Below are 27,567 nucleotides of genomic sequence, written 5' to 3' on the forward strand. Positions count from 1 at the left end.
TAGAAGAAATCCTCTTTTCATCTGTTTGTCAATAACTTTTCTGTCTATGGAGAACATCATTATCAGTGTACAGCAAACCTGCTGGTATTGGCATCCCAAGAATTGGTTATTCAAAGTCCATGCTCCGACATGACAGCCTTTTCTACTTAGGAAAAGCATTCCCATTTACTGATCTGCTGATCAGATTTACTGCCTGATTGTATGCATACTGAAATGGTAGCCTGTCTCTTTGGGAACAGATGAATCTTTACAATTAGATCGTTTTGATTGGAGCTCTTGGGGCTTTACTGGTAAATAGGAACTGTAGTGAAATTATTGGGGGTACATCTACACATGGTAAGCATTGCACTATACTAAAACTTCTGAAGTCAGCGTTCTTATGAAAAACTTGTATAGGTCTTATACTTGGACTTGTAAATTCTCCTGAAACAGCTACGTGCATAAAAGATAAAACAATTACTGCTGTTTTAGTTCTCTATGGGCTGACTGATGTAGTCTTAAACAGGTAGTAAGTATCACTGTGATAAATGTTGGGGAGAAAAATATTTATGTGGTGCTAAGTATTCCCAAGTGCTTTAAAGATGAGTGGAATAATGTCCGAGTATTCCTGGAGTTCTTACCTAGAGCTAAGTAAAACCATTACTTTTAATATGTAAAGTAGTTGAAGCAAGGGTTTTCCTCTGTATGCTTTATTCCAGGACCACCAGTCTTCAGTTGCTGTGCATACACAGACAAAAATACAGCTGTTCATAGTAGAATCATTTGGTCTTGCGATTGGACACCAGATAGCAAGTATTTTATTACTGGCAGTCGGGACAAAAAGGTAATTAACATGAAAGGAATTTTAAAAGCCTAGAATTATTTAAATGTATTTTAGATTAGCAAATACTGTGTTCTAATGAGTCCGTATTCTATAAATACACAAAAAGCTTACTGTGTGTATTACCACAGATATCAGTGAGACTTTCATATGCTAAATAAAGTGTTTGAATATGTATGTACAAGACTGTGGTCGGCCAGTTGGATTTTCTCCCATTCTTTTTTCATACTGTAAGACAAGCACCTAACTCCCAGGGGTCTCTTAAGTTTTTCTTTAACTTTCATAACAGAATCAGGTTTTGTCATCAGTATTGTTAATGAAATCAGACAGACTGTCTAAAAAATTGAATCTTTGTAGATAGATATTTTTTAGTATTTTCAACATCACTTTGTTCTGTGCTCTGGAAGTATTTTAACTAAGTTATTCCTTATGTTTTTGTAAATGCATTTACAGAAAGATTGAAGTGAAAAATCCTAGATGATTCTCTTTCTTACAGGTCATTATCTGGGGCCAGTGCAATTTATCTGTGACTACTGAAGGGGATGTGTTGGATTCAATCAAGCCCTGTTCAACAGTACTGGATGCTGGGGATGCTGTTACTGCAGTTAGTATCAGCCATGTCCTTACTCCCGATGGAAGGTATTGCTGGTTCTCTGTAATGCCATGTTGTGTTTAATTTAAAATCAGTATGTTTTCCCCTTTAGAGTTTTCTGTGGCTAAACAGCACCTAAAATCTACCTGTCAATCATTTTGACCATTCTTTGACTACTTTTTTCTTTCATAGCCGCCTTTTCAGGTGCATAGGGAATTCTCCAAACAGTGTAACAAGGAAAAAAGAAAAAGGGGGGTACAGGGGGGCATGAACATACTGGAAACACATTCGTTCTTTTAACAATATTGACTAATCTGATGTAATAACCTTATTTTTTTCCTAACCCAATATATTTTGCAGGTTTCTGCTTTGCTCATTTTTTATGAAGTAGCTTTGATTTAAATTGTGATTATTTTTTTTTTTCCCTCATGGAAAAGTAAATATTGATTTGAAGGGGCAAGGTACAACACAGTGTTTGAGTGCTGGTTCTTTCTGGCTTGCATTAGAGCCAGCTTCACTGAGCTGCCTGCTGTAATCTCTTTCAGAACTAATGCAGTTATTCTCTTGACAGATATATCGTCGCAGTAGGCTTAGAGAATGGGAAGATTATCTTGTACACATGGAAGCAGAGTGGGCAAGAACCAGCACTGGCTGATTGGACCACATGTGTTGAGATGCATAACAGGTACGTCTTTTGAAGGAAGTTAGAAGCAAGGAAATATTATTCTTGAGACTAACAGTGCTGGAGTTCTGTTCTTATAGTATAAAATCATATGAAACTGGTTTATTTGTATATCAGAAATTGTTAACCTTTTAGGAAAAGGTTGGTCCCTGACAGTCTTAAGATGTGTTTAAGCAAAACCTGGAAATAAAAATATTGGTTATTTAAATTTACTAAAAACCCCAACAGACTCCAAAGAAAACCAGGAGGGGTAGGCTTAAATCCCCAAATACTTAATGCTATGCATATGCTTTGAGAATTATTAGCCTTTGTTGCTCCCGCTTCAAAAAAAAAAAAAAAGCAAGCTTTAGAACCCTTAGCCATAAAATAAGATGATAGAAGACACTGAAGAGGGGAGGAAAGAATCACTGTATACATCAGCAAAACATTTTGGAGTGGATTACAGCAAGCTTTCAAGAGCAGCTTCTAGCAGAAACCAAAGGAATAACAAGCTATACGTGGTTCTGCTGCGGCGACAGCTAGAGAAACTCTCTGCAGAGAGACTTCGAATGTTTCACTGGAAGCACTCTCCTAGATGCTTCTTTCACATACTGGCATTGGTAGTACCAGAAGTGAAAGCTGATGGTGGCTTTGGCCTGTGTGTGCTTGAAGTGCATCGGAAAGAGACACTAGATAACAGGAAATCGCTGGCTAAAGGCCAGAGATCTGTCATATCTCAGTAATTGAGATGCTAGACCTGCAGCTTAATGCGTTAAAACTTGAAATCAATAGCTGTTTAAATTATTGATGAGTGAGAGGATAAAACGTCATTAGAGTTAATGACCCTACTTATTTTAAGATCTTAATACCTGCTGGTTGCCACAAGTCAGTTTTTTCTCAGTTGGTAGTGTTAACGGAAGAGTACTAATTATATAAATGTTGATGTTTACATTCACATGCCCAACTGTGTTTGACATTTTGCAGTTATGTATGGATTTCTTTTTGTTGCAGCCAAAGTCATGCTCTTGCTGTGAAGCGTTTATGTTGGAGACGTCATGCGGGTAGAGCTGGACATAATGATCAGAACAGCAGCGAGTGGTTGCAGCTTGCAAGTTGTGGAGCTGATCACTGTGTTAAGATATTCAATGTCAACAGATTTGCTCTTTAGCAAAGACAGCAGGCCTGTCTGTGCAAAACATTTTATTTCAGTTTTTAGCTATTTTGATTGTTGAATTTTCTGTTTTCTGCTGTGGAAAGTGAAATATCTGACATATTAAAGCAACTTGTGGTAGTTTGCAATATCAAATATTTTTGTAATTCTGCAGTTCCAAGAATATGAAGTATTTTATATGTTTTGGTTGGTGACTGTCCTGGAACTGAGGGATGGGAGGTGGTGTAAGGCTTGGGAGAAGGATAAAGAGACAGCTTTGTTCATTGTGACTCCAAGGGTAGGTGGAAAGCTACCAGTACTTGGGTTCTTCTGTGCTTGTGATTGCAAGTGGAGTATTGAATTGTTTTGAACTCCTTATTCCTATCAAACTTACCTGCCAGCTGGCATGCCAGTGCTGGCATGGTGTGTTTAAGCGTGTGCAGTTAACCAGAGATCAAATATACAACTTTCTCTGATGGCCTTCTGAATGTGTATTACAACCCTGGTACAAGTCTTAGACCACCTTACTTTAGAAGGAGTAGTTTGTGTTTGCATGCTTGGACAGGCCTGTTGGTTTGTTTTTATTCCTTCTTTCTGCTGTGCAGAGTGCGGGGCTCATGCTTCTTGGTTTCATGGGTCTTAAAGCCTAACTCACAGACCACGTAAATCTTCTGGTGTCTCCTCTGTGTACTGGTGAGCCTACTCTGAGCAGAGTGCCGTAGAAGAGCCACCTATTTCTTCCTGTGTTTGAGTGCTGTCCTGTACAGTTTGGGCTGGAAAAGCTTCCAAGTATCACTAGGCAGGAGCTAAGTGGCGGCAGCCATCCCTTATTGTTGCCTTTGGGCTTCTCCCGACTTTTGAGTGCTCTGTATCTGTTCTGGTGAAAAGAGGTTAACTTAGTTGTCCCATAGTGTTGTAATTTATATAGAAAGGTAATAGATGGTGAATACTTCAGAAAGAAGCTTTTACATCAGCAGGTCTGTATCTGATTCCAAAGTCTAATTTAGAAATTACTGAACTTTGGGAATGAAATTATTTTTGTTCCAGAACCACTTGCTACCCAAATTGGTAGTGCAGAAGTAATGGGAATGGGGTTTAACTTTTTTAGTGTGTTGCATATTTAGATGAAGAGTACAGTTCTTTCAGAGTGGGCTGAACTTTTTTCAGAATAATTATAGGTTTTTTTAAAGGTTTTATATATTTCAGCTTTTTATTTTCAATTCTGGTTTTCAGCACTAAAAAAATAATTTAAAAAAATTAATTAGGGGAAGAAAACCCCAACTTCCTAATAAAGATGCTTTGCTACATTTTGCTTGTGGTACCCAGTGCTTTCCTTACATGTGTGCTTTAAGAATTTGAGTAGTGTATTTTACTTGTCTGGGAATTTTTAAACCACCATAGACTGTATCCTGGCAAAAGAAAGACATGGCTTATCACTCATGAGGTTTCAAAAAGCTGCCAGAAGTGGAACTTTATTCCATGTCATGATTGTAATTTGGTGTCTTACCTACAATCTGATGACAATACCAGATAATACTTTCCAATACTAGTACATCTTGCCATGCGGCCGCTCTTGTGTATAAGCAAAAGTGAAATGTCATAATAGTTGTCCCTCTCTTTTATTTTGTTAAATGCTATCATTCGGCAAGCACCAGGTATTACATGATTTAGTAATCCATTCCATTGCTCCTGGGACTTCTGTGACTCAATCACGGTAAAGAATATACCTCATTGTTACAACTTTAAATACATCAGATTAGGCTGTTATTCTCTGAAGTCTAAATGTTTGTAATAGGCACTTTTTATTTTCAATTAAGTTAGAGGTTGTCAAGAGACACCTTGACACATAATTAATATTTTTTTTATGCGTGAAGTTACCTTTGTTCACATATTACTTTGCTATGCATTTAGTGGGCGTGACTTTTACATATGCCTTTATAGGACATGGACCTGTTGGAGTGAGTCCAGAGGAGGCCACGAGGATGATTAGAGGGCTGGAGCACCTCTCATGTGATAACAGGCTGAGAGAGTTGGGGTTCTTCAGCCTGGAGAAAAGACTCCAGGGGAACCTTATAGCAGCCTTCCGCTACCTAAAGCGGGCCAACAGGAAAGCTGAAGAGGGACTTTTTGCAAGGGCATGTAGTGATAGGACAAGAGGGGTAATGGCTTTAAGCTGAAAGAGGGTGGATTTAGATGAGATATTAGGAAGAAATTCTTTACTGTGAGGGTGGCAAGACACTGGACCGTGTTACCCAGAGAAGCTGTGGATGCCCCATCATTAGAAGTGTCCAAGGCCAGGTTGGATGGGGCTTTGAGCAACCTGATCTGGTGGGAGGTGTCCTTGCCCATGGCATGGGGGTTGGAACTAGGTGGTATTCAACGTCTCTTCAAACCCAAACCATTCTATGATTCTAAGATTGTCTCAGTAAATCCACTGAAGTCTTTTCAAACCAGCATGTAAATCAGCACCAGGTAACAAGTCAGAGACTGATTTCATCATCTCAACTAATATCAGAAAATTATTTGGATCAATTTAAGTGTGAGAGCAAGGAAAAATCAGTGTAATTATAGTGGTCATTCTGGGGGTAGCATTGGCTACCTTTTAAACAGCAAAATAGTATTCTTTAAGATTATTATAATGAGTCCTTAGAAAATTTGGGGTTTTGTTCAGTTTCTTTCATCTAAAAAATGGAGAAGAGCAAGCATTTCCCAGACGTTTATTCAGTCTACTTCATTATTTTTTTATTGGTTTTATAAATGCTGCTGGAATCAAATGCCTTCTTGCTATTTTTCCTTTGTTTTGCCCTCAGAACTGTCTTAATTAGTTTTTATTTGAAAGACTTTACTGTTAATTTTGTCCAATGAATGACTATTGCTTTTATTTTCTTCCATGCGCTTTTCTTTTGTATATACTTACTCAGAGAGACTCTATTTAATTCATAGTATATATAGTGCATACATTCATGTACAATTTCAGATGTTTTTTAAAAAAATCTAAAAATTAAGCTTTCAGTCATATTTACCTGACTGACCTGACAGTAGTCCTGTTTACCTACCAAAATGTCTAACTGCCTGTATGTATCCATTTTTATTTCTACATTTTATTCTATGCTTCCCTGGTGCTTGGTCATTGCTGTTCTCTCTTGCAAAGTGCCATGCCTCTTTCCATTCCTACCCATCTTTTTGTTTGGGTTTTGTTTTTTTTTTTTTTTCTAAAAGTGTGATTATTTTTCATGGCCTTCCCTAAGTGAGAACTAGTTTCGCTCAGGTGTATCTTGGAAGATGGAGTTAGCCTCTCTACTTTGCAAGTTGTTTGTATCATCCTCTTTATAGCAGATAGTTCAATGTCATACGATAAAAACAAAGTTGAGGGAAGTGTAATCTTTCCTGTTTCTCCCCATTTATCTTCCAGACTGTCAAATAAGCCCTGCCAACACCAGTCTTAGGAAGCTCCAACCTTGCATGACATAGCCTCTGATATTGCATTTGTTTACCCTTGACAATGCGATGCGAGATCACATCCAATGGTCAGGGGTAAAAACTTGCTGTCTGGAATCATGACGGTCCCAGCCTCACACTACCCTTTCCTGCCAGTCCTAAGGTGAGGTGTAAGGACAGGCTGCCCAGGGATGCTGCAGAGTCTCTTTCTCTGGAGATATTCAAAACCCACCTGGATGTGACTCTGTGCCACCTGCTCTGGGTGACCCTGCTTTAGCAGGGGTTTGCTCTGGATGATCTCCAGAGGTCCCTTCCAACCCTGATCGTTCTGTGATTTTGTGGCAGTATTCCAGTGATGAAAGCCCAGAGGCAAATGGTACACATCAAAATGCACCTGTCTACAGCAGCCTAATCCTCTGCATGAATTTTCTAACTCCAGTAGTGTCACATATTTCTGAGTTTCTGTCTTTGTTTCTGTTACAGGTTTGGACAAGGGCAGTGTGTTTACTTTAAACCTCTCTGATCTAGCAGGATACAAAGCTGATGCAGCATCTTCTATAAACAGAGGCTCTCCATAGCACTATTTGCGCTTTACTGTCCAGGTTTTTTAGCCAACCTTTGCATCCAAAATGCGCAGAACTGGGTCTATGCAGGTTGAGAGAGCTAAGCTGCTTAGCGCCTCTGCAGCCCTTGAGTGCTACTTTCTGAGGTACCATGGGCCGATTGGCATATGTGCTCATGTACCTTACTGCTAAATAATAGCATACATTTAATTAAATGTTGCTATAAGCACTGATGCAGATGAGGCCTTGTTTCCCACAGATTTGGGCTCCTTGGAGGTTGTGGGTTTTCATTAGTTCCTGTGCTAAGTTACATTTTAGAGCTTTTACGTGTGGATTTTCGTCTCCAGCGTGTGGGCACAAGGTGCAGCTTCTTGTCTCGACACCGATGGAATTTTTTTCTTCTATTTCAAGCCTATAAAATCTGTGGCTTTTTACCTTTGAACATGCTACCTTTCAGACAGCCCCAAGTTGAAACAACCTGTTTGATTAAAATAATGCTTAAGGATGTGTGCTCATGTGTGTAAACTGAGAGACAAGACTGGTGTGCTTTTACAAGACCAGGGAAAAAACTATTTACAAATATCTAACTAAAGCTCTGACAGAACACCAACACTCACCTGATATTTTGCCCTTATGTAATTAATGGTTTAATTGTCTTTGTTTTAATAATGATCTTTACTGATAAATAAAAAGCTTGTATGATACCAGAAGAAAAACAACACAGAAGATCCAGCTTTAAAATGGGTTTATTGTTTCGTCCATGTGGTTGCTATTGAAAAATATCACAATAGTGGTATCAGGTTTTATCCCAAAATCTCAGTTCCAGGGAGAAAATTGCTTCCTACGCTGCAGTTGGTAAGTTTCCAATGTATTTATTTTTTATTTGAAAAAACGAGCTGTTGCATCTTTCTGCATCAACTATAGCCATAAATACATTTCAAAAGCCTGTAATCTTCCCAGTCTGAATCTCTGTGGCATTTGCTCTCAAATACTACACACCATAGTGTTTATTTCAACTCCAGTTTTCATTGTAAAGTTATATTGCTGCTTTATCTCCCCCTACCTGATTCAAAGGCAGTGTAAAGGAGCTGGTGCCATTAGCCTCTCCAAGGTGTCCCTTTGAAGACTTGCTGGAAGGGGAAGGAGAGTGTCATGTTCTGCAGCGGGAAATCTCAATTCTGGCATCTTTATGTGGACAAAAAAAATTCCATTTATCGCAGAGCAAAGATGTTTAAAGACTTCTTTAAGCTTATAAATTAAAGTGCTAGTATACAGGAAAGACAAGCGGAGAAAACAATTTGTAGTTTCTCTGGGGCCTTTTCCTTTGGTTTAGTGAACATGTAGGAGCCCTTACACATCTGCTACTGAAAGTGAAGCTTTAGAATTATATAAAGATCAAAACTTAAAAGACTTGACACTAGTCAAGTGCATAACTGAAAATTGTTTTAACTCATTATGAAACATGCGTTAGAAGACGGTGTAATAAACTGTAGTCTTTTGGACTAGTCTGATATAATGCTTTAAGAAATGAGCTGTTGGCAATGTATGTGCTGCTCTGTCATTCTCTGCTTGTACAGCGCCATGGAGAACAAATGTGAGGTATTTGTTCCTTGTTGAGAATGGGGTTGAAAAAACTGATGGGCTAAACTCAAATTTTGTGAGGAATATTCTAATAACCTTTTGATATATTTGAGGTAAAGCCATCCCATCAATATTTTAGATGCACACTATCAAAAGTATTTTATTGGCTTTACACTTGTTCTGAGACTTCAAGGCCAAGGGTATGAACAGTTTTATGTTGTCAGACTTAAAGGAGTAGGATTGTCTCGTTTTACAGTAAAGGCATCTGAAAATGCAAGTAAGAAATGGCATTGGTCTTGTTTATAATCTGAGTTCTATAACCAGAATCAAATGGTTATTGAGATTGTGCAAAGCCATCTTAAATCTGTCAGTCCAGGCTGTAGGCATCCTCAAGTCTGTGTTGGGCTGAAAAAGGTGTGCTAACACTGACCTTAGTGGTGAGGACATGTGGACTCCACTGGGATCTGGAGGACAAAATGAGCTGCTCATGTAAATGGAAGATGAGCGATGCTGACATTCAGCCCTAGGAACGCCTGCCTGGGCTCCATGTGGCAGGCTGTCTAAACACTGCTGGCAGTGGCCAGCTATCAGTTCTGCCTGTTTCTTCAGTTATGAAATGGGAAAGAAGGAGCAGGTTCCACATCATGCTAAGCCTTAAAAAAAAAAAAAAAGGTATATTCTTCTGCTGTCATCTGTCTTGTGGGCTGAGACTTCAGAACTAGAAGCTGGTGAAAATTCCAAGGAAGTAAATTATTGAGCTCTCAGCTATTGAAAACATCACTTTGGCAACTGAGTAATCTCTGTTTTCCCAAATATTTAACGGGGGGGGAAAATAAGAATGCTGTGAGGCTCACTGCCGATTGCAGTTATTGCAGAGATGAGGGAAGAGGAGGAAACAGCTGTGTCCTCATTTAGACTCAAATCTCACTTTAAAGAAGAAGTGGCTGTTGCAAATAAGGAAACTTTAAAATAACTGAAATGGGCAGCAAAAATATTGCTTCTCTGTTTTAAGGAGCATCTGGAGCTGTACAAAGGATGAGACAAAATCTCTGACAGTACAAAAATCAGAATTTGCCTTTAGTGCGTTAGGAAGCTGTTGGAGGTGGGAGTTGTCGAGCGTGGTTTAGCCATGCTGTACTCACCAGGATCTACAGTGGCGGTTTAGAGGTGTCGGGGCGGTGTGTTTACCCCATGACTTTCCCAGCCCTTGATCCTCCAACCATTCCCACTTCTGCCCTGTGTACTGGCACATCTTTGTGCAGCTGTGGGACCTTCCTTCAGACACTGCCCTTCCCTAGCCAGGGACTGCCATTGTGCCTGTGCCAGCCACCAGGTTCCCCTTATCCTGCTCCTCCTTTTTCTGGTAGAAAGCCTGGAGGGCTATGGGCTCCCTTTGCAGTTCCCTGATACACTCAAACACAGCTCCTGTTCTTACCTAGTGCGGCCAGCTCTGGTGACTGTATTTGAGTAGCTTATACTCAATGGCATTTTCAAACTTTGCTAGCAGCATCATTTTATTTTTTGCAGTAAGTCATCTGTTCTGTAATGCAATACATGATCTCTTGCTCTTTCTGGAAGGAATTTAGGGTAGACCATATGACAAACCCTGATGCTGTACCGTAATAGCGGGGTCAGCCCCAGTACCCTGGGGTAGCTGTACCAACTGGGCATGCCCTGGACTTGAAGTCCTCTAAGAGAGCTGCTCCATGTATTTGGTATTTGTGTGATTCAGCCAACATTACTGCTGCACAGACAAGAGGAGAGGAGGTGTTATGCCTGAGGTAATTGCCATGTTACGGTAGCGTCACCCTTATATAGACTCCAGCTGATCCCAACTGAAATAACAAGGGATGCAGCAACCAGATTTTTTACTGCAGAGAAGCTATTTCTCCTTGAGTCAAGAGCTTGTGCAAACAAGAATGCCTGATCTTGTGGGTTTTTTTCTAAGCTTTCTCTCTTTACTCACCCACTCTTCTAAGAAGGCGTTTTGCCACCTTACTCCCTTCTCCATTCTTGCAAGGCCCTAAATCCTCATATAATCAATCCCTATTTTATCAACATCCTCTTCTCTCTTCCTGTTGTTCCTGTAAGATAACCCTATGCTTTTTGATACATGATCCTAAGAGAGTTTATATGTATTGAGTATAACATCCTCTTGGTATTTTCTGTTCCGCCTTCTATGCCTCTGTGCCTGATTCTTCCTTTGCTGGATTTTGGGCTCTTGGTATTTACATAGGCTGTCCAGTCTCATTACCTCCTTTTTCCCTGACTGAGAATTACTGGCATATGTGTGAGCAGCGTACCCTCCCTCCCTTGCTAATGCATAAGTTGTCTACCTGCCACTGGGGGGAATTTTTCTCCTCTACAAAAATGAATTGACTGCAGTCTCCCCAAGGGAAGCTCTCCTAGCACTTTTCAAGATGAAGCAACCATTATGTTTGCCTTTCCATTTCATAATCTTGGACAGTCTCCATCCTAGGAGTTTTCATATAAAGATGTACCTCTTTGAGAGAATATCTGTACTCCACCGACATACTTTTTAGAGCACAGGAGCTTTCTGCTGTTTAGCCTGTTTGTTTCGACATGGCAGGCAGTCCTGTATAGGGCAATTGCCTATCAAGTCTCCAGGTGCTACAAGGCTTCACCACCATCCACGGAGAGCACCGAGCTGTGCCCCGTGTTTCTCTTTCTCTGCCGAAGACATTCAGCCAGGGAGGCTGAAAAAGCTGCAGTGCAAGGAGTCACCTGAGATGCCTGTATGTTGCTCTGTGTAGGTCTTCAGGGTGGGCCTGTCCAACCCACAGTGACCCTAAAGGTGCGATGTAGGAACCTGCCATGGGTGCTTCGGTCAAACTTCTGCTTCTAAGGTGTGTGCATACAGTCTCTGTATCGCAGGTGTTGCTGAGCCTTCAGTAACAGTCCCAGTTCACTAAGCCAATGGGATTAGCTGGGGTGGGAGCTCCTCTACAGCTTGTGAGCATTGATTCAGGCTGGTAGACCATCTCTATTGTCATAACTACATAAAATATAGTCTGGTAAAGCCAATTAGAAGGTATAAATGTTGGTGCCTAGCTACTATTAGGCAAAGGCCAGCTTCAACCTTTTCTGCCCATCAAAAAGAATTTGGGTATATTTTATCATGTAAAAAGTATTATCGTAACTCAAAGCAGGAGTTATGTCTAGGATGTGAAATTCTGTGGTTCCTGTTAATTGCTCAAAAGTGCATTTCTGTAGGTTAGCAGTATGGAAAATTGTTAGCACAGAGCTTTTGTTAGCTGGAATAAAAACAGATCGTGCTTCACAGAGCAATAGGATCACAGTGATTTTTAAAACTGGAAGGCAGCTCAGGAGCTCTCTAGTCCAAACTGCTCCAAAGTGGGGCTGCCTAGAGCTTCCTTCAGTCTGGTCTTGATAATCTCAAAGGATGGAGACGGTGCAGCATCTCTGAGCAACCTGTTTCACTGCTGATTGTCTTCATGGTGAAAAAGTTTCTTCTTATATCGACTCTGAACCTCTCTTGTTTCAGCTTATGCCCTCCCATCTTCTTGCAGCTCACCGTCATGAAGACTTGGGCTCTGTCTCCTTCATGGCCTCTTCCTGGGTATCAGAAGGCTGCTAGCAGGTGCCTTCAAAGCCCTCTCTTCAGCAGGCTGAACCACCGTGTCCCTCTGCCTCCCCTCACAGGGCAACTGCTCCCTCACCACCTTGGTGAACCTCTGCTGCTCTTGCTCCAGTTTAGCAACATCTTTCCTGTATTGGGGGACCAAAACTGGACCAGTACACAGTCTCATTACAATAGACCAGTCTAAAGTCTATTGTACAGTTTCCTCCCCTATGAAGCCTGAGTCTATAAAGCTTTCTACTTCAAACTAGCCTTATCATGTCCTTTTCCTATAATATTCTTTTGCATGCACTTGACTCTCTTTGGTGGCAAATGGAATGCTGAGGCTGACAGCTGCAGATTTTAGCACGTGTGTCTGCAGAGCTGGGGCCTTTCCTGGTGAGCTGCTGCACATTGTACTCCAATATCTCCATGAGATGTTAACTCAGACATCACTCCGATCATGTGGCAACACTACTTCTGGGAACAAAGAGCCTTCTTCATGCTAGTTAAGTGTCCTTGCACTGTGTTTCCACCACTGGCGAGGTGGAAATGACAGAAGAAAGATATGATGGTTTGGCTGGGGCTGGAAACTGCCTGTCTCTTGCCTCCATCCAAGCCCAGGGCATCTGCCCACCAGGAGCACAGCACCCAGCGCAGGTGGGTGTCCAGAGCCCACAGCAGAGCTGCAATCCACGTTCGCCATTTCCCTGAGACCTGGGGTGGCCAGTGCAGCCATTAATTTAGGTAATCTAGAGCTGACCATGATACACACAGGAACTATCATACTGGTGGTAAATCCAAAGCCTCTCACCCCTAAAAATTCTGTATTAAAGAAGTATTTATTTTGTATCTCAGAGAAAATGAAATGGATGCTATTTTAAATGCCTAGACTGTGTCATTTAATTGAAAAATCAGTTTATTGCTTCCATATGCCTAGGACCACCAGGTGGCAATATAAGAAAAAGGATAAGTGCGTGTCTCCAGCACCTGCCGTGTATACCCAAAAAATCAAAATAAATGACAAATATATTCGAAGACAGGTATTTGGTCTCCTCAGAGTTGTTTATATGCAATGTTTCAGCGATAAGCATTTCTCATAATGAAATGCTGATTTTGAAAATATTCTTTCTTCTGTTTTGGTCCTGTAGTTGGGAGTCTGTCTGTACAACTTCAGAAAATGGTGAGTGCCTCCGAACCACACAGGGTCTTACTGTCTCTTATGTACATTCTCCCTGACCCCAACATCTCAATCTGAAGAGGATATAAAAACCTTGAAATTTTCTTATGTTACCTTGTTAAAGTGTAAAATGGGACTTATTTTCCTGCATCTGTTTTACTGTCTGTTTTTTGCATTCTGAAAGGTTGTCTAACCACGTGGATGCCCCAGGAAGGGTTTAAGCTCATGAAGTCCCATGCACCTCCTGAAGGCAGCTGTGATTTGTAAGTGAAGAGTTACCATATTGGATCATATGATGAAACTCTTCCAGACTCCGGTGACTTATTTCAGGAACATATTAAGCCAGAGGAAGCACCCCTGTGCCTATTAGCTATTGATGAATTTCCTTTTCCTTCTACGAGTTTGTCCAATTGCTTTCTGAATCTAGGCAAATCTGTAATTCCCCTGGTGCTAGACGGGAAGAATTCCCCAGGTTAAGTCTGTGACAGTAAGCAGATGCATCTCTTCTTTGTTTTGAATGTTTAATGCCGCCTTGTTGTATTAGAAAAGAAAAGGATTAGTTGCTTTTCACTGTCTCCATGTCATTCCTGATTTTACAAACCTCTAGCATATCCCCTACCCATGGGTTTCTTATCCAGTCCAAATTGTCCTGCTGTAATTAAGTGTCCCTTTTATGGCAGCCATACTCTTCCTGTCATCTGACTTACTGCCTCTTCCCCAGCGCTACCATATTTCTACCAGTAAAGAAGTATTTGTTACTCTTTTTGTACCTTTTCATTTATTAATATTTGTCTGGAAGTGCCTAGTCAACTAAACTGTCTATTTAAAGTACTGGCAAATCATTCTCTTTTTTGTTTTGAAACAAGTCAAAACATTCTTATTTGAAGCATTTAAGGCTTTAGATGCTGTCTTTTGGGTATTTGTGATAGAATGTAGTTTCTTGTCCTTGGACTGTTTTGTTCTTTCCTCATTTAAGTCATAAATTGATTTTTCTAATATGATTCTGGTCTGCAGCGACAAGTTGCAGAGGCTTCAGAATGGCCGCACGGGGTGGAACGGTTAGCACTTGCTGTTAAAGGATAAACCTAATACTAAAATAACAGGGTAGCTGCAACCCCAGACTGAAGGTACTGGCAGCGTAAGTTGCGGATGTCAGTGCAGCAGCTGACATTATGCCTCCTGCGTCTTTGCAGGTCTGTCGAATCAGTCAGTCACGGTGGTGAGAATTTCCTTTATTGGCTCAGTAAAAATAGAGGAGGCTGGTGAGTGACTTCTGTGGGTCGGTGAGAGCCTTCCCAGCCACGACAGGAGAGGGGTTCTCACACTGCGTGGAAGACCTCCCAACAGATGTGTCGGGTGCCAGGAACCTTTTCCAATCAACCCTGCCAACAAAATTAGTAGAGAGGAAAAAGTCTCCATAGGATTTTACAGATTATAAAACAAAAACTGATATCATTGATTTTTTTAAGTCCAGAGGAAAGTGCTGTAGCTGTTCAGCTTGTCTTTTTACGTAACATCGGAGGGAATTATTGTACCCTGCTGAGTTACTGAGCAGTGCAGTGACTCGTGGTTTGGTTTGTTTTTTTTCTCCATGGCAGCACCTTGTTAACCAGGAAGATCTTTTAAAAAGTAAACGAAGTTTGAAACACCTCCTTGTTTGTCCACAACTCACTCACTATAATGCAGCTAAAAGAAGTTCTCCAAAAGCAAGGAAAGCCTCGCAAGGTTGTGCTGTTTATTTTAGAGACTTGCTCTGTTATGGTGGTGGTGGGGTTGACTGGTCATCTGTAAGACACCAAAACGTGGTCTACTAACCATTAAGAGAAGTCATGTAAAAAGGTAGTACCCACTTGTCTCCATACATCTTGAGGAAACAAATTAAAGTTTGGCTTTGATATGCCTCTAAGAGGAAACATATGTTAGAAAAACATTGCCCAGAATTGTCCCTGTCCCCTCCTCCCCCAGTGGCTGTTTTATTGGGGGTGGGAACTGGTGTCCCAGACACAGGCGAAGAGCCAGCCCAAACCAGGCAAAACTGCCTGATCCCAGCCTGAGCACGACTTCAGTGTGGCAGAACCACAACAAAGGAAGATGTCACAGAGTCTTGAGATTTGCCCAAGGGCTCGGTGGTTGCAAAACCCCTGTCCCACCTGGGAGCAGACTGTGCTCTGCTGTGGCGATGATGATGATGTGTGTGTGGAGCCTGTTCTGCACCTTGTGCTTCTGTGTGGGGGTGGGAGAAAGGTGAACATATGCTTTTGAAGAAGCTCTCGTATGTTTTCTTCTAAAGGTGCCATATGCGCGCTCTGAGTCACTGGGACATAGCTTACCCTGTGACAGCAGTAGCTCTTGACAGCACTGCTGGTGCGGCGGCTCAGAGGTCAGTATGGAAGCTGACATGCTTTTGGATCCGAGATTCATATTCTGCACCAGCCCATCAGCTAGCGGTGGTGACAAGTCCAGTTGTAGGGGCTTGGGCTTGTTCTTCTTTGGGGTCTTTTCCTTACAGACAGCTTCCTTGTACTGTAGGCTGGTGGAAACCCTTTTTTAAGCATGTACAATATTTTGTCAACAGGGTAGCATCTGAAACTGGCCAGAGTTACGGCTTTGACTGTGATGCTGTTCCCGTGTTCAAATCTCAAAGCAGTTTAAAGTGTCTCGTGGCAGTGTGTCTGCAGACAGGCAATTCACCTCGGCTTCAGAAAGCACACCATGTCCCGGGCAGGCGGTCTCTTTTTTTCTCATCGGCTGTTGGCTAATATAAACAATATTCACCTCCCAAGTGGCACAGATATGCAAATGAACCTTTCATAGGATAATGGCCATATGAAGCTTTGCTAGCAGGCATTCACGACATGTGGAGGCATGTTGGTGCCAGATGCTTGCAGGGTTTTGGCTGTGCTATTCTCTTTTCCATTAGGATAGCGAGTACCAGGCTATTTTGGGAGATCCACTGCAGGCCCAGATCAATGATTGGTGCTTCTTTAAAAGCTTCAGGCAACAGTGCTCTCCAGGTTGCCACAGGATTAGCTGGCCCCTACACGGTGCCATTCTGTCTCCAGAAGCCCTTGGCTTGTCTAGCTGCTATGAAGTGTTTTATGAACACCGAACCAATGTCGTGTTGCAAGATCTCCGAGATGTGATAGTGTTTCATGACACAAACAGAAGAATTTATCATTCTTAGTGAAACCTTCTGGGGAATTGCTTTGTGATGGGATGAGCAAAGCTCTAAAAAAATCATCAGATTCTTTTGTTTTTTCAAACTAGAGTAAAAACTTGTATCACTGTCTATAGTCTTTTATAATGAGGTAAAAGCTAGTTATACCAGTATATGTGGAACTGTACAATTTTTACTTCTTTGTGAGGTCAAAATACTGCCTGATATATTGAAGTCTGTTGCTTTATCAGATATAGGAAAACATCAATCTGCTTTCCCTTTTTCTTCTTTGAGGCTTAAAGCTCACCTAAAATAGCTGAATTCAGTTTATAGCTTGGCCAGCAGCAGCTGTACAAGTGAGATGGTTCTGGAGCTGGTGACTAAGCCAAATAGTCTTTGCTTGCATTCAAGACACTTCAAAAAGTGACAAGGTCCCACCCTAACCATGGAAACCCAGCACTTCCATTTCCATCCCACCACCATAAATGTTGCAGGGCAGCAGCCATGGCAGGGTGAGACAGCTCATTGATTTGGGAGACCAGAAGCAGGAACTGCATCCAAATGCCCACTGCACAGACCTTCCCCTAATGCCCAGTGTTGTATACTGGGAGCGGGAAAGCAGTAGCAATTGCAATGCAGGGTCGTCCATATGGACTTCCCTGGGGGGGGGGGGGGGGGGGGGATGCCTCCCAGGACATCTCTGACGTGCAGCAAGTTTGTTGTCAGGAGGACAAGCACAGCACTTCTCATCAACTATCTTACTATTTGAGTGGCCACAAATGAGTTGTCCTGGATTTCACCTTGACATTTTGCTCTGAGTGAAATGGAATTACAAGAGGCAGCAGGGACAGCCAGGAAGCCAAAATGTGCCATGGATGGCACAGTGGTTTTCAGTGTCCAAAGCTATCTGGAGCTTTGGACTTTTCTTCATTCTGCTTACTGCAGAGCTAAGGCTCGCAGGCTAAGGCTGACAAAAAAATTCCCTACACAGGGAAGAGATCTGTGCTACATGACCCTTTCACTGCTAAGATTCCTGTCCTAAAACCTCTGCCCATGGAGCTGGAGAGCCAGTGCTTTGCCTGTTTGTATGTGGGATTGTTAGGGGCAAAGAAGAGCCCTGAGTGGCCTCTCCCTAACCCACTGGTGTGTCCCGCTGTTGGGCGGCCAGCCTGCTGCCGCTTGTCCAGCGGTTGAGTCCTTCACAAGTGCACTGCAAATATGAGTTTTTTTGTGATTACTGTTACCCATTCATACCTCACAATGCTGCTTTTCACTAGATCATTTGCTCTGTAGATGTCTATTTGAAATAGACCAGAATTGACCTTAAGTAGACAATGTTTGAAGGGCCTTCACTTGCATTTCTGACAATGCGTGCAATTATTCCAGCACCAGCATGACTGTTTCATTTGTCAAATGCTGATCTGATTTATCTCTACTGAAAAGCAGTATGGCTGATGACAGTCAGCTTCAACAGCTTTTCCTGACTGCCTATTATTGTCCTCAACCAGATTAATCTTCTGTTTTCTTTGTTAAAAATATAGAAGGGGAAGAAGAAGTTGTTTTAGTGATCAGTATTGGACTATTGAGCATAGCCAGAATTTAGTCTGCCATCAGGAAGGCAGAACTGCAGCTTTCGTTTTTGGTAGTGACTCACTGCATAAGTTAAGCAGGATGGTCCCCGAGGCTTAGACTTTTCATGCACTCTGCATCATGTTAGAAACATTAAAATATTAACAGACTTTGATCCCAGTGCAGCCTGATGCTTGCTCAGCTCTGTTTTCAAGCTAGAATGCACTCCATCATTGGATTCTGTAGTAAACTTCAGAAAACTTAGCCTGAAAGCCAGAGCATCGCTATTCAGCAGCATCTAAACTCAGTCTTCAATTATTTAAAAGCCACTCTGAGTGCCTCTTTGGAGTCGTGTTACAGATATTTGTTGGTACTACATTTTTTCATTAAAAGACACATCTCGCTGGCCCTCACCAGTTCTTGTGAATGAGAGCATTACCATTTCTATGCAGCAATCTCCATTCCCCCTAACACCTTGAAACTATCCATATCCTTCTCGTGTTTATGTCAGGAGGATGAGACCTTAAATATCTTAAAGGCATTACTAGGTAGCTAGTGGTTCTCACACAAAACCACCGAGATCAAGTTTCAGGAAGGAAAAAAAAAAAAAAAAAAAAAAAAAAAAGAGGTGGTTGAAGGAATATAACTTTTTCTCTCCCTGAATATTTCAACAGGAGCATTACTGGCCAGCTACCAAACCTTGCTCTTTCTCACATGTGCTTCTACGTCTCAGCCCTTCTTCTAGGGACCTCGGTGGTGGCTGCAGCAAGCAAGTGCCTGTGCAAGGAAGACAAATTAAATCTCTGCCAGCTCTGCCTCCTGCACTGAGCTGCCAGTTCAGCACTGACGGTGTTTTCTTCACAGGCTCCCGCAGCTCGGTTGCGTAAGGCTGTCAATCCCAACCAGATCTGGAGGGCCCAGAGAAAACTGGCTGCATGCAATAGTAGCAGCCTTAGCATTGCTATTACCGGACAAGTGGGTAGTGAAAAGCTAGAAAGCAAAGGGAGAGGTACTGGCCCGTGTTCCATTATTCTTTTAAATCTTCCCCTTCTCATCCCCCCACTCGAGGTTGATTGAGCTGTGCCTGAGGAGGTTTGGAGTATTTCTGAAATTTGCTTCATTTTGAAAAGGTCTTCTGAAAATTTTCCGCCAGTTACGGCCGTGCGAAATCACACATCAGAAAGAGCTTTGGTGTTGCAAAACAGCATGCCCATCATCTCTGCATTTCTCTCTCTGAATGTCTTCCAGAATTTCTCCTTTAAACTTCAGCATTGCCCTCACCCAGTCTTAATTGTTGCTTCTTTTTGATCTTTGCTCAGCAATATTTTTCAGACAGTTTCACCAGAGGAAGCTGAAGTATCACCTAGGGGTGATGGAGAAGGGGACATCTGGGACAGGCACATATGAGGAAACAGCTCCCACTAATGTTTGGGGGTCCTCGAGTGACCAGTAGCTCTGGACTTGTACTTTCTTCAGAGTGACAGCTATTTTCACTCACTGGTGTGCATTTCCAGGTCATCAGACAGACAGTAAGAAGCCCTCCTCACCATGGACTGGCTGTGAATTGAAAGAAAATGAAATAATAATCAAAATAGGCAACTCTGAGTCTTTTGTGGGCAATCAGGTTACTAGCAAGTGGCTTTGGTGACCCTGACGTTGTGAGCCACTGAAGCTGGCTGGATAATTAAGGAAGGAAGGAGATGTAGAGGGTAATGCATGCAGACCTCCGGAAGGCTGAATTGCATACAGATCAACTTTGCTTTATTTGTCTTTTTTCCTTCAGAAACATTCAGTGTGTCGCTAGACTTCTGTTTCTCGGTTTCCCTCAGACAATATCCCTGTTCCTCCAACAGATTTCTGCTTCAGTAGAGGGACTATCTGATTGCAATTTCAAAACACTTTATATACTTATTTTCTAAGTGATTATAAGATGCTTTATTTAAAAACGATGACTTCCTTACTGTTGGTCTTACAGACTTGAAGGTATTCTCAAAGGACACCTCCTACCTGAAGAGGGATGAACAAGCAAGTTAAAATTGCCTGAACAAACCAAGTAACATTAATCAAATATAAAACAGACCTTAGCAATTAGGCTAAGGAAAAAGCACCTGAAAGAATAAGATGGCATTCTTGCTGGTTAAGCAGCTAGTCTGCGTTCAATTCCTGGCCATGTGAAAAAGTGTATTTTCCAGCCTTGCTTGGTTTTATTAGTAACTAAACAAAACCAGAGGCGACAAAGCCATGTTCCTGTCATGGGCAGAGTAATGCTAATGGCAGTAGATGAATGAAAACAAAGAGACCTGGCCCAGGCTGGCAGCACAACTTGCTACATACACACCGTATTTTGCTGACAAGGGTCCTTGACACCTGGGATAATTCCAGAAAGGGCCAGGTGTAAGTGCCCAGTGGATGAGCGGTACGTGGAGTGCATCAGACATTTAAATGCAGCACCAGGGTGATCAGGAAAAGGATAAAGCTGCAATGCAGAGTGTGCGTAAGGGAAGCTGTGGCTCGGGTGCTTCAGAGTCTGGCTGCGAGGGTGCCAGCCACCACTTGTCCGTGTTTGGCCAGTAATATGCCTGCCCACCTGCCACCTACCTAGGTGAAGAAAACCTGAGGATGATTCAGGTACCGAGCTGAAATTGGCAGGTCTGAGGGTCCCTGGCTACGGGGAGAGACAGACCGAGAGGAAAGAGAACAGATGTAGCTGCCACAAGGCCCAGTGCGCGGCTTAAACCTCTTCCCCAGGCACAGCTTTTCACAGTGCTTTCCCCACAGGGCCTCTCTCTCTCTGGTGAAGTCGAGTTGCCTTTGCTCCCCTGGAGATGGCAAAGCGCCTGTGGGTTAATGAGTTGCACCTGCTGCTGAAATGAAGCTGTAATTATCCTGCATTTCTATGCAGAGTTGGGTTGTCTGGCTGCAGGGTGGCTGTGGAGGTGTTGTTGCATTTCTGGGGAGGCTGCTGCAGGCTTTGAAAGAGGAAAAAGTCTTGTTAAATCCACTGGGTAAAGCTACCAGAGGGCAGGTTAAAAGCCGTGTGTTCATTAGGAGTACCGAATGTGTTGGGTGTTCTTGCTGAATGACTTTCTGTGCCTAAGTGTTGACTGGAAAGTCACTTGTGCATCTAAGGAGCCCAACGGAAACTGTGAAATTGGATTTTGAAAAGAACTGCAGCAATGAATCTGGACAATTCAGTGATGCTGAGAATGGCAGGAGTGGACAGAAGGAATGTATCTTGGCAATGCTGTCTGATTTCTTCTGGAATTAGGATAGTTGTTTAAAGTCCCTGTGTAATATAGCGTGACAGACAGCAAAGATCACAGAAATTGGTATAGAGGAGTGGATTAGCAAATTATTTGTAAACCAATATAGTGTACCTTTCTAAACTACCTTTTACGCAAAGAGTGGCCTAAACTGTTAAGAAAAAATAAATCAATATAACTGCAAAATTAAATGACAAAGAAAGTTTACTGCTAGGAGAGTGTCCTATTTTTGGCTTATAAGTGGATATACCCTGACTGCTGCTGCTGTGTGTTTTATCTGTCCTTCAAAACAGCAGATGAATGAGCATTTCCAGAAACACTGTTAACTAACAGGGGAAAGAAGCTGAATATTGACGTTACAAAACAATTAATGCTCTTGTAGGAAAGTACAAAAATGTTTCCATTTAGAGGATGAAACAAGTACCTGGATTTTATTTGACGTAAACCAATGTGTTGGGTGTGTGCTTACGAGTTCCTAGTAGGCAATGTTAGACATGAAGCTGAAATCCCAGACGTGCAAGGTGAAAAGCATTGGTTGCATTTCCACACTGCTCAGGAGGCATCTTCTTTCCTTCTTCCCTTGTGCTTAGAGAGAGGAGAAACTGTCCTGGATCCCAGCCTGGGAGGTAATGTTGTGGAAATAAACCTGCCTCTCACTGGGACAGCTGGTGCTGAGGGAGAGGAGCAGCCCAGCACCAGGCACTTCTGAGCAAGGCGGGAAGGTGAGCAGAGGCAGAGACTAAGAGCTAGTGAGAAACTGGCTGTGACCTTCTCTAAAACTCTCCATTTGTGGTAGGGCTAGAGGTGATTGATAGAAATCAGCTCAAAGTGAGGCTTTTAAATACTTGAAACTGACCCCAGCAGGCTGGCACGAAGCCACGCATGGGCTCCCAGTCCAAGTGAGGAGGGCAGGAGCAATGTGGTGAGGGATCAGATGTAGGACCAGTAACCACTGCCCTTATTTTTCAAAAGAAGTCTTTCCTGACAGAATTTTGTTCTATGTAATCTGAGAGTGGTTTTATCTGAGAGAGTGGTTAATCTGAGAGAGCCTTTACCTGAGAGTGGTTACTGATGGTTATTGTGGATGTACTGAATTTAACCATCAGCTGGTCTTGGTGACACTGGTGGTATCCCTGTGCTTTGCTGCCCATGCTGTTGCCCAAGCACAAGGAGTACGGATGCTATGTGGAGCTGCTGTGCTATCAGCAATTCCTCCCTCCTCAGCAATGCTGAGGCAAAATTTCAGTGCCAAGAGGCAATGAGATTGTCTTGTTCTCCAACAATAAAATCAATCAGCAGGCTCCTCTAGGGTCTCATCACCACCTTGCTGCTTACACTGCATAAACCACTTTTTAGTATTTTTACTTCTTTATTCTGTCTTGCTGCATTATATGTAACAATTCTGGTTAATTCTCCATTAAAAATGGAGAAGTAAGGAGGTAAGATGCTTTTGCATACCACCTAGACAGCTACAGATTCACCTATGAGCCCACTTCTCCTCTGATCAGCTATGCCACAGTAAAAGTCCTTGATAATCAATGTGAAATCGCATCAGCATTATCATCCAAGCAGCAAGCTTATGTCCATTTAGGCAGAAACAATTGTTTTCCTGAAAGACTGTAGAAATGCTGATTAGAATCCTATATCTGAATCACTCTGCACCAAATGAATTGGTTTGTTTTTCTTTAAAAATGTACAAACGGCTGAAGTATGCCAGGAATCTTGCTTCCATAATCTGTAGTCAGGGATCAGAGCTGGCGATGGCTGTACCTTTGCTACAAGTGAATGAGAAACATAGTGGTTAAATTTTATTAGGGTCACTTGTAACGTTTCATTTTCACAGCCAGTTTGGTTGGCAGAATATTTGATTACATATTTTTTGCATAATGAAGCAATGGAAATCCACAGCAGTCCTCCTCGATAAAAGGCAGTGGGATGATACATGTTTTAAAGAGTCTGCATGGGCTCTCCTGTAAGCGTGAGGCTCGGGAAGGGAGGCTTTTTCTGCTGTCAAAGCCCATGGAGCAGAGCTGGGCCTTTTCAAAACTGTGACAGCCCTCTAAGTAAGGAGAGATGTGAGCTAAGGTGATGTGAGGGCTGCAGAAAAAAACTCACCAAACACCCTAAAATGCAAATGTGCAAAGACATGCAAGAGCCGGTCCTCTGAAACAGAGCAGGCGGGATCCACCTCTTTTGCTGGTGGAACAAGAATGGATTTACATCTCACTTGTGCAGTCCTCTGGGGCAGGACTCAGAGCTAAACAAAGGCATCCTCTGCACGACAGAGGAAATCACCACCATTTTATGTAAGAGCTAAGTTTTAATCTTTGATGCAGAGGACTTGCCTGCACTGTATCCCAGCCCACAGCCCGGTCGGTCTGGGCTGTACATCCCTGGGGAGATGCAGCATCCGAGGCCAGCGTGCCTCAGCGAAAGCATCTTGCTTGGCACTCTGAGTCTTTGGGTGGGGGAAGCAGAAAGCCAGCAGGTTGTATAAATTCACAAAAAATGAGTATACTGGAATTGCAGCACTTCTATTTCTTCCTTCTGAGCGTGGGCATAAAAAAAAAAAAATACATTTTCAGTAGGCCCAGAGTGGGTGTGTGAGAGAGTGGAGTGTTTGCTCCCCATTCCCACCATCTGGAAAAGGGTGGACGTTTCAGGGGAAAGGATCCTGACAGCAGAGTTCATCTTTGATTAGCACATCACGGAGAAGTCGCACATTGAGTTGCCCAGTCTTAAGTGATTGCAGGAGAGGTTATGGAAGAAATAGACAAAATGAGTATTGCCTGACCACCAGGCCTGGAAGATACTCACCCAGGTCTCCTAAAGGAGAATGTAAGGATGCAAGAGCTCATTTGCATGCAGCAGTGTGCAACCTCTTGTCTAAAACCAGTTTGCTGTTACAAGGCTGTTACAAGCACGATGCTTGTTTTTTAAAATCATTTCCAGGGGAAAAAGGGGAGACTGTAGGCTGGTAAATTTGACACTTGTGCTGGGAAAACTAATAGAAGCTATAAAAATAAGAGAATTAGTGGACAGGCAGTAAAAATGACAAACAGAAATGTTAGTGTGACTTTGTGCCAAAGTCCTGTCTCATAAACGTATCTGAGTTCCCTGAGGGTGGGTAAGGCTGGGCTGCTCAGTATAATCCTCTTGGATTTCCAAAAGATTTGTGAGGACCTGGGTTGCCTGAGAGTAAGGATAACTTCACCTCTGGTTGCCCTGAACTGTCAGTAAGAGATGGTGGGGCTGATGTGAGGGTGCAGCGAGTAAAGGAGAAGAGACCATGCAGAGGTGTGAGTGGTAGGGTGCAGGGAGGAAGGTGTAGTAGAGGAGGGACAGGCACTGCAGAGACAGGAATAATCCAGGCAACAGGACAAGGAAGGAAACTGAGGAAGGGAAAAATGGACGTGGAGAGGCAGCTGTGTGCTGACTTTTTTTTTTTAATTAGGAGAAGCTGAAAATACAGGGGGACGGTAGGAGTGGTGCTGACAGAGGCAGCCGACAGGGTCTGCTGGGGGGCATGTGCAGGTGCCACGCTGCAGGACATGGTCCTCTGCGGCGACTCGAGCAAGTACCCTTAACACAGCAGAGGCCTTGCCTCAACGTGATCTCCAGAGGTTCCCAGTGGAAGGATGAGAGCTAACGGGCACAAACTGAAATATGGGGAATTCCATTTATACATCAAGAGGATCTTCTTTATGGTGAGAGTGATCAAACACAGGTACAGGAGGTGCCAAGGAGGTTGTGGGGTCTGCCTTCTTAGAGATACTCAAAAGCCATCTGGACACATTCCTGGGCAACTGGCTCTAGATCGCCCTGCTTGAGCTATGGGTTTAGACTTGATGGCCTCCAGAGGTCCCTTCTCACCTCAGTTTTTCTGTGAAGAGGAGGATTGGGCTATTCCTTGTTTGTGAAGGAGCAAGGGGAAGAGGATAGAAAATGCTTTTTCTCCATCTGTCAACGTCTTTTTTTGTTTGTTTTTTCTGTGGTGGTTTTTGTTTTTTGGTTGTTTTTTTGTTTTTTTTTTTTTTTTTTTTTTTAGGGGGCAGGACAGTGAAAGCAGCAACAGCAAGTCTGCTCTCTGCAGGCATGAGGAGTCCTTTGCTTTACCATGTCTGTGGTTTAATGACAGATGAAGGAAGGGACAGGCAGTAGCAATGACCATGATGGTGACAATGAAGGACAACAGGAAGCTGGGAGTGGTTGCCGTGGAGGTGGGTTTACCACCCCTCTAGTGCTGAGGGGACTGGTGGGGAAGGGTGTGCAGCCTTGCTGCTGCAGTGGCAGCCCCCACCCACAGGAACAGCAGTGCTGGCCCTGCCCCACTGAGAGACCTGGTCCTGGCGGAGGCAGCTGACAGGCTGGCACCCTGAGGGCATTTTAAGTCATTGTTTCTGAGATGGAGATCTCAAAATCCTGATGTTCTTTTGAGCGTTTCATTTATTCAGATACCCACTATGTACCTGTCCCCTTCCAGTTTGGGCTTGGATTAGAAACTGATGCCTAAACCAACAATCAGGCAAAAGGGGTGGTGAAAGAAGAAGAAAATGCCCTTCTCTGCTAGACAGAGATGAGGGAAGAGATGGAGAGGCACTACAGAGGTCCTAGATGGGGAAGAGGAAAGCCATACCTGGCTAGTCTGTACAGTTTCACCAGGTGTCAGCAGCGGCAGGGCGTGGGTCGGGTAGGGCTGGCCTTAGCAGTTCCTCTTTATACATGGTTAGAAGAATGTATCTGTGTTATTAAGGGGCCTCCCGTTTCCATGTGGGAAGTGCTCAGGACAGAAGCCACTTTGCTGGGGCCTCTTTTTGGTAAGGAAGGGAAACTGAACCTGGGTGGGTTGTCATCCCACAGCCGGGAGAGCGATGTGGGCGTCGGGGGGAAAGCTGAACACATGAGCAGTAACCCAGCCCTTTTCACTCCTTGCAGAGTCCAAACCCTTTCTGGATATCACCTCTCCCCTCTGTCCTGGGGTCTTTGCCTGGGAGGCTCGGGGCTGTTTGGGCTCAGGGCTGTGTCCCTGTTCATCACTTCTTAGTCCAGGTTGTGCCCAGTGTGCCTGGAGGTGGGCTAGGGTCCAGTACTGATTTAGTCAGTGACAGCAACCTGCTTGCCTGGGAGAAGCTGCTGCAGGAAAAAAGTCTCTTTAAGTGGCATCTTTCCTTTTGTTTTAAAAAGGAAGAGAGAGTTTGCACTCAGGGTCTCTGTGGCTTTCACAAGGAGCATAGTACAACCCATCTAAGGAATGACGGGGTTGCTGTGAAGGGTGGCCCAGCAATACGGAGCAGGGAAAGTAACTGCAGTGCAAGACTTGTGGCATGTGCGCTTCGTGATAACAGCAGCAGGTGCGGCCAAAGCAATCCTAGCTGGCGATGGACAGAGGAGTCAGATCATCAAGATTAGCAGCCTGGAGCACTGTGGGAAAATCCCTTTTGGGGGGGAACTGGAGAAAACCGGAACATAACAGACGTGTAGTATTACAGAAAGCTTGTTAGGGTAAAATACAGCTGTCGCTTTCAGGATGGTTGGCATGCACGGAGTCTGCTTTACCACAGCTCCCTAAGCAACACACCCTGCCAGCTCAGCACCTGCTGGTAGGGGTAACGGAGTGTGGAGTGGACTGGAGACCCAGCGGCCAGGCTCTGTTGTGCTCCCTGCAGGACTGGGAACTTGATGGTACCACACAGCTGACATAGTAGTCACCACATGAAGAATCTATGAGAAGATGCCCGCTGCTGAGCCAAACATTGTGGCGAAATTGCTTTCCTCGGATGAAATAATCTCACTGAAATACTAACGCACACCTCCATCTCAAAGCTGCCCACCTCCAAGGTCTACTGCACCTCACTAGGTATGTGATACTAATCGCTAACAACAATATGTACAGTTAGAGCCACTCAAGCTCTACCTAAATGTAAAGAAAATGGACTAGTTCTGGACTGAAATAAGTCCAAAGGGGCGGGGGGAATTGTTGTCTAAACTCCCA

General features: G+C 43.2%; 1 protein-coding gene and 1 long non-coding RNA gene across 3 annotated transcripts in view; both read left to right on the forward strand.

Moving 5' to 3' along the window:
- The window catches only part of ELP2 (elongator acetyltransferase complex subunit 2), a 45,645-nt gene extending 41,115 nt beyond the window's left edge, over positions 1-4,530 (forward strand). Inside the window, exons 19-22 of one of the 2 annotated variants that reach the window (XM_037380530.1) lie at positions 699-823; positions 1,317-1,459; positions 1,984-2,097; positions 3,085-4,530. In XM_037380530.1, coding sequence (XP_037236427.1) covers positions 699-823; positions 1,317-1,459; positions 1,984-2,097; positions 3,085-3,241 — 539 coding nt within the window. In that variant the 3' untranslated portion in view covers positions 3,242-4,530. The remainder of the gene's footprint in view (positions 1-698; positions 824-1,316; positions 1,460-1,983; positions 2,098-3,084) is intronic. The other variant, XM_037380531.1, reaches the window with a different exon arrangement.
- Positions 4,531-5,558: 1,028 nt separating this feature from the next.
- Positions 5,559-14,344, forward strand: LOC119145315. Its single transcript, XR_005103386.1, has 2 exons — positions 5,559-13,589; positions 13,771-14,344. It is a non-coding gene; the product is annotated as an uncharacterized LOC119145315 (long non-coding RNA).
- Positions 14,345-27,567: the final 13,223 nt, after the last annotated feature.

This window comes from Falco rusticolus, chromosome 3 (genome assembly GCF_015220075.1).
Source record: "Falco rusticolus isolate bFalRus1 chromosome 3, bFalRus1.pri, whole genome shotgun sequence".
Classification (NCBI taxonomy): Eukaryota; Metazoa; Chordata; class Aves; order Falconiformes; family Falconidae; genus Falco; species Falco rusticolus.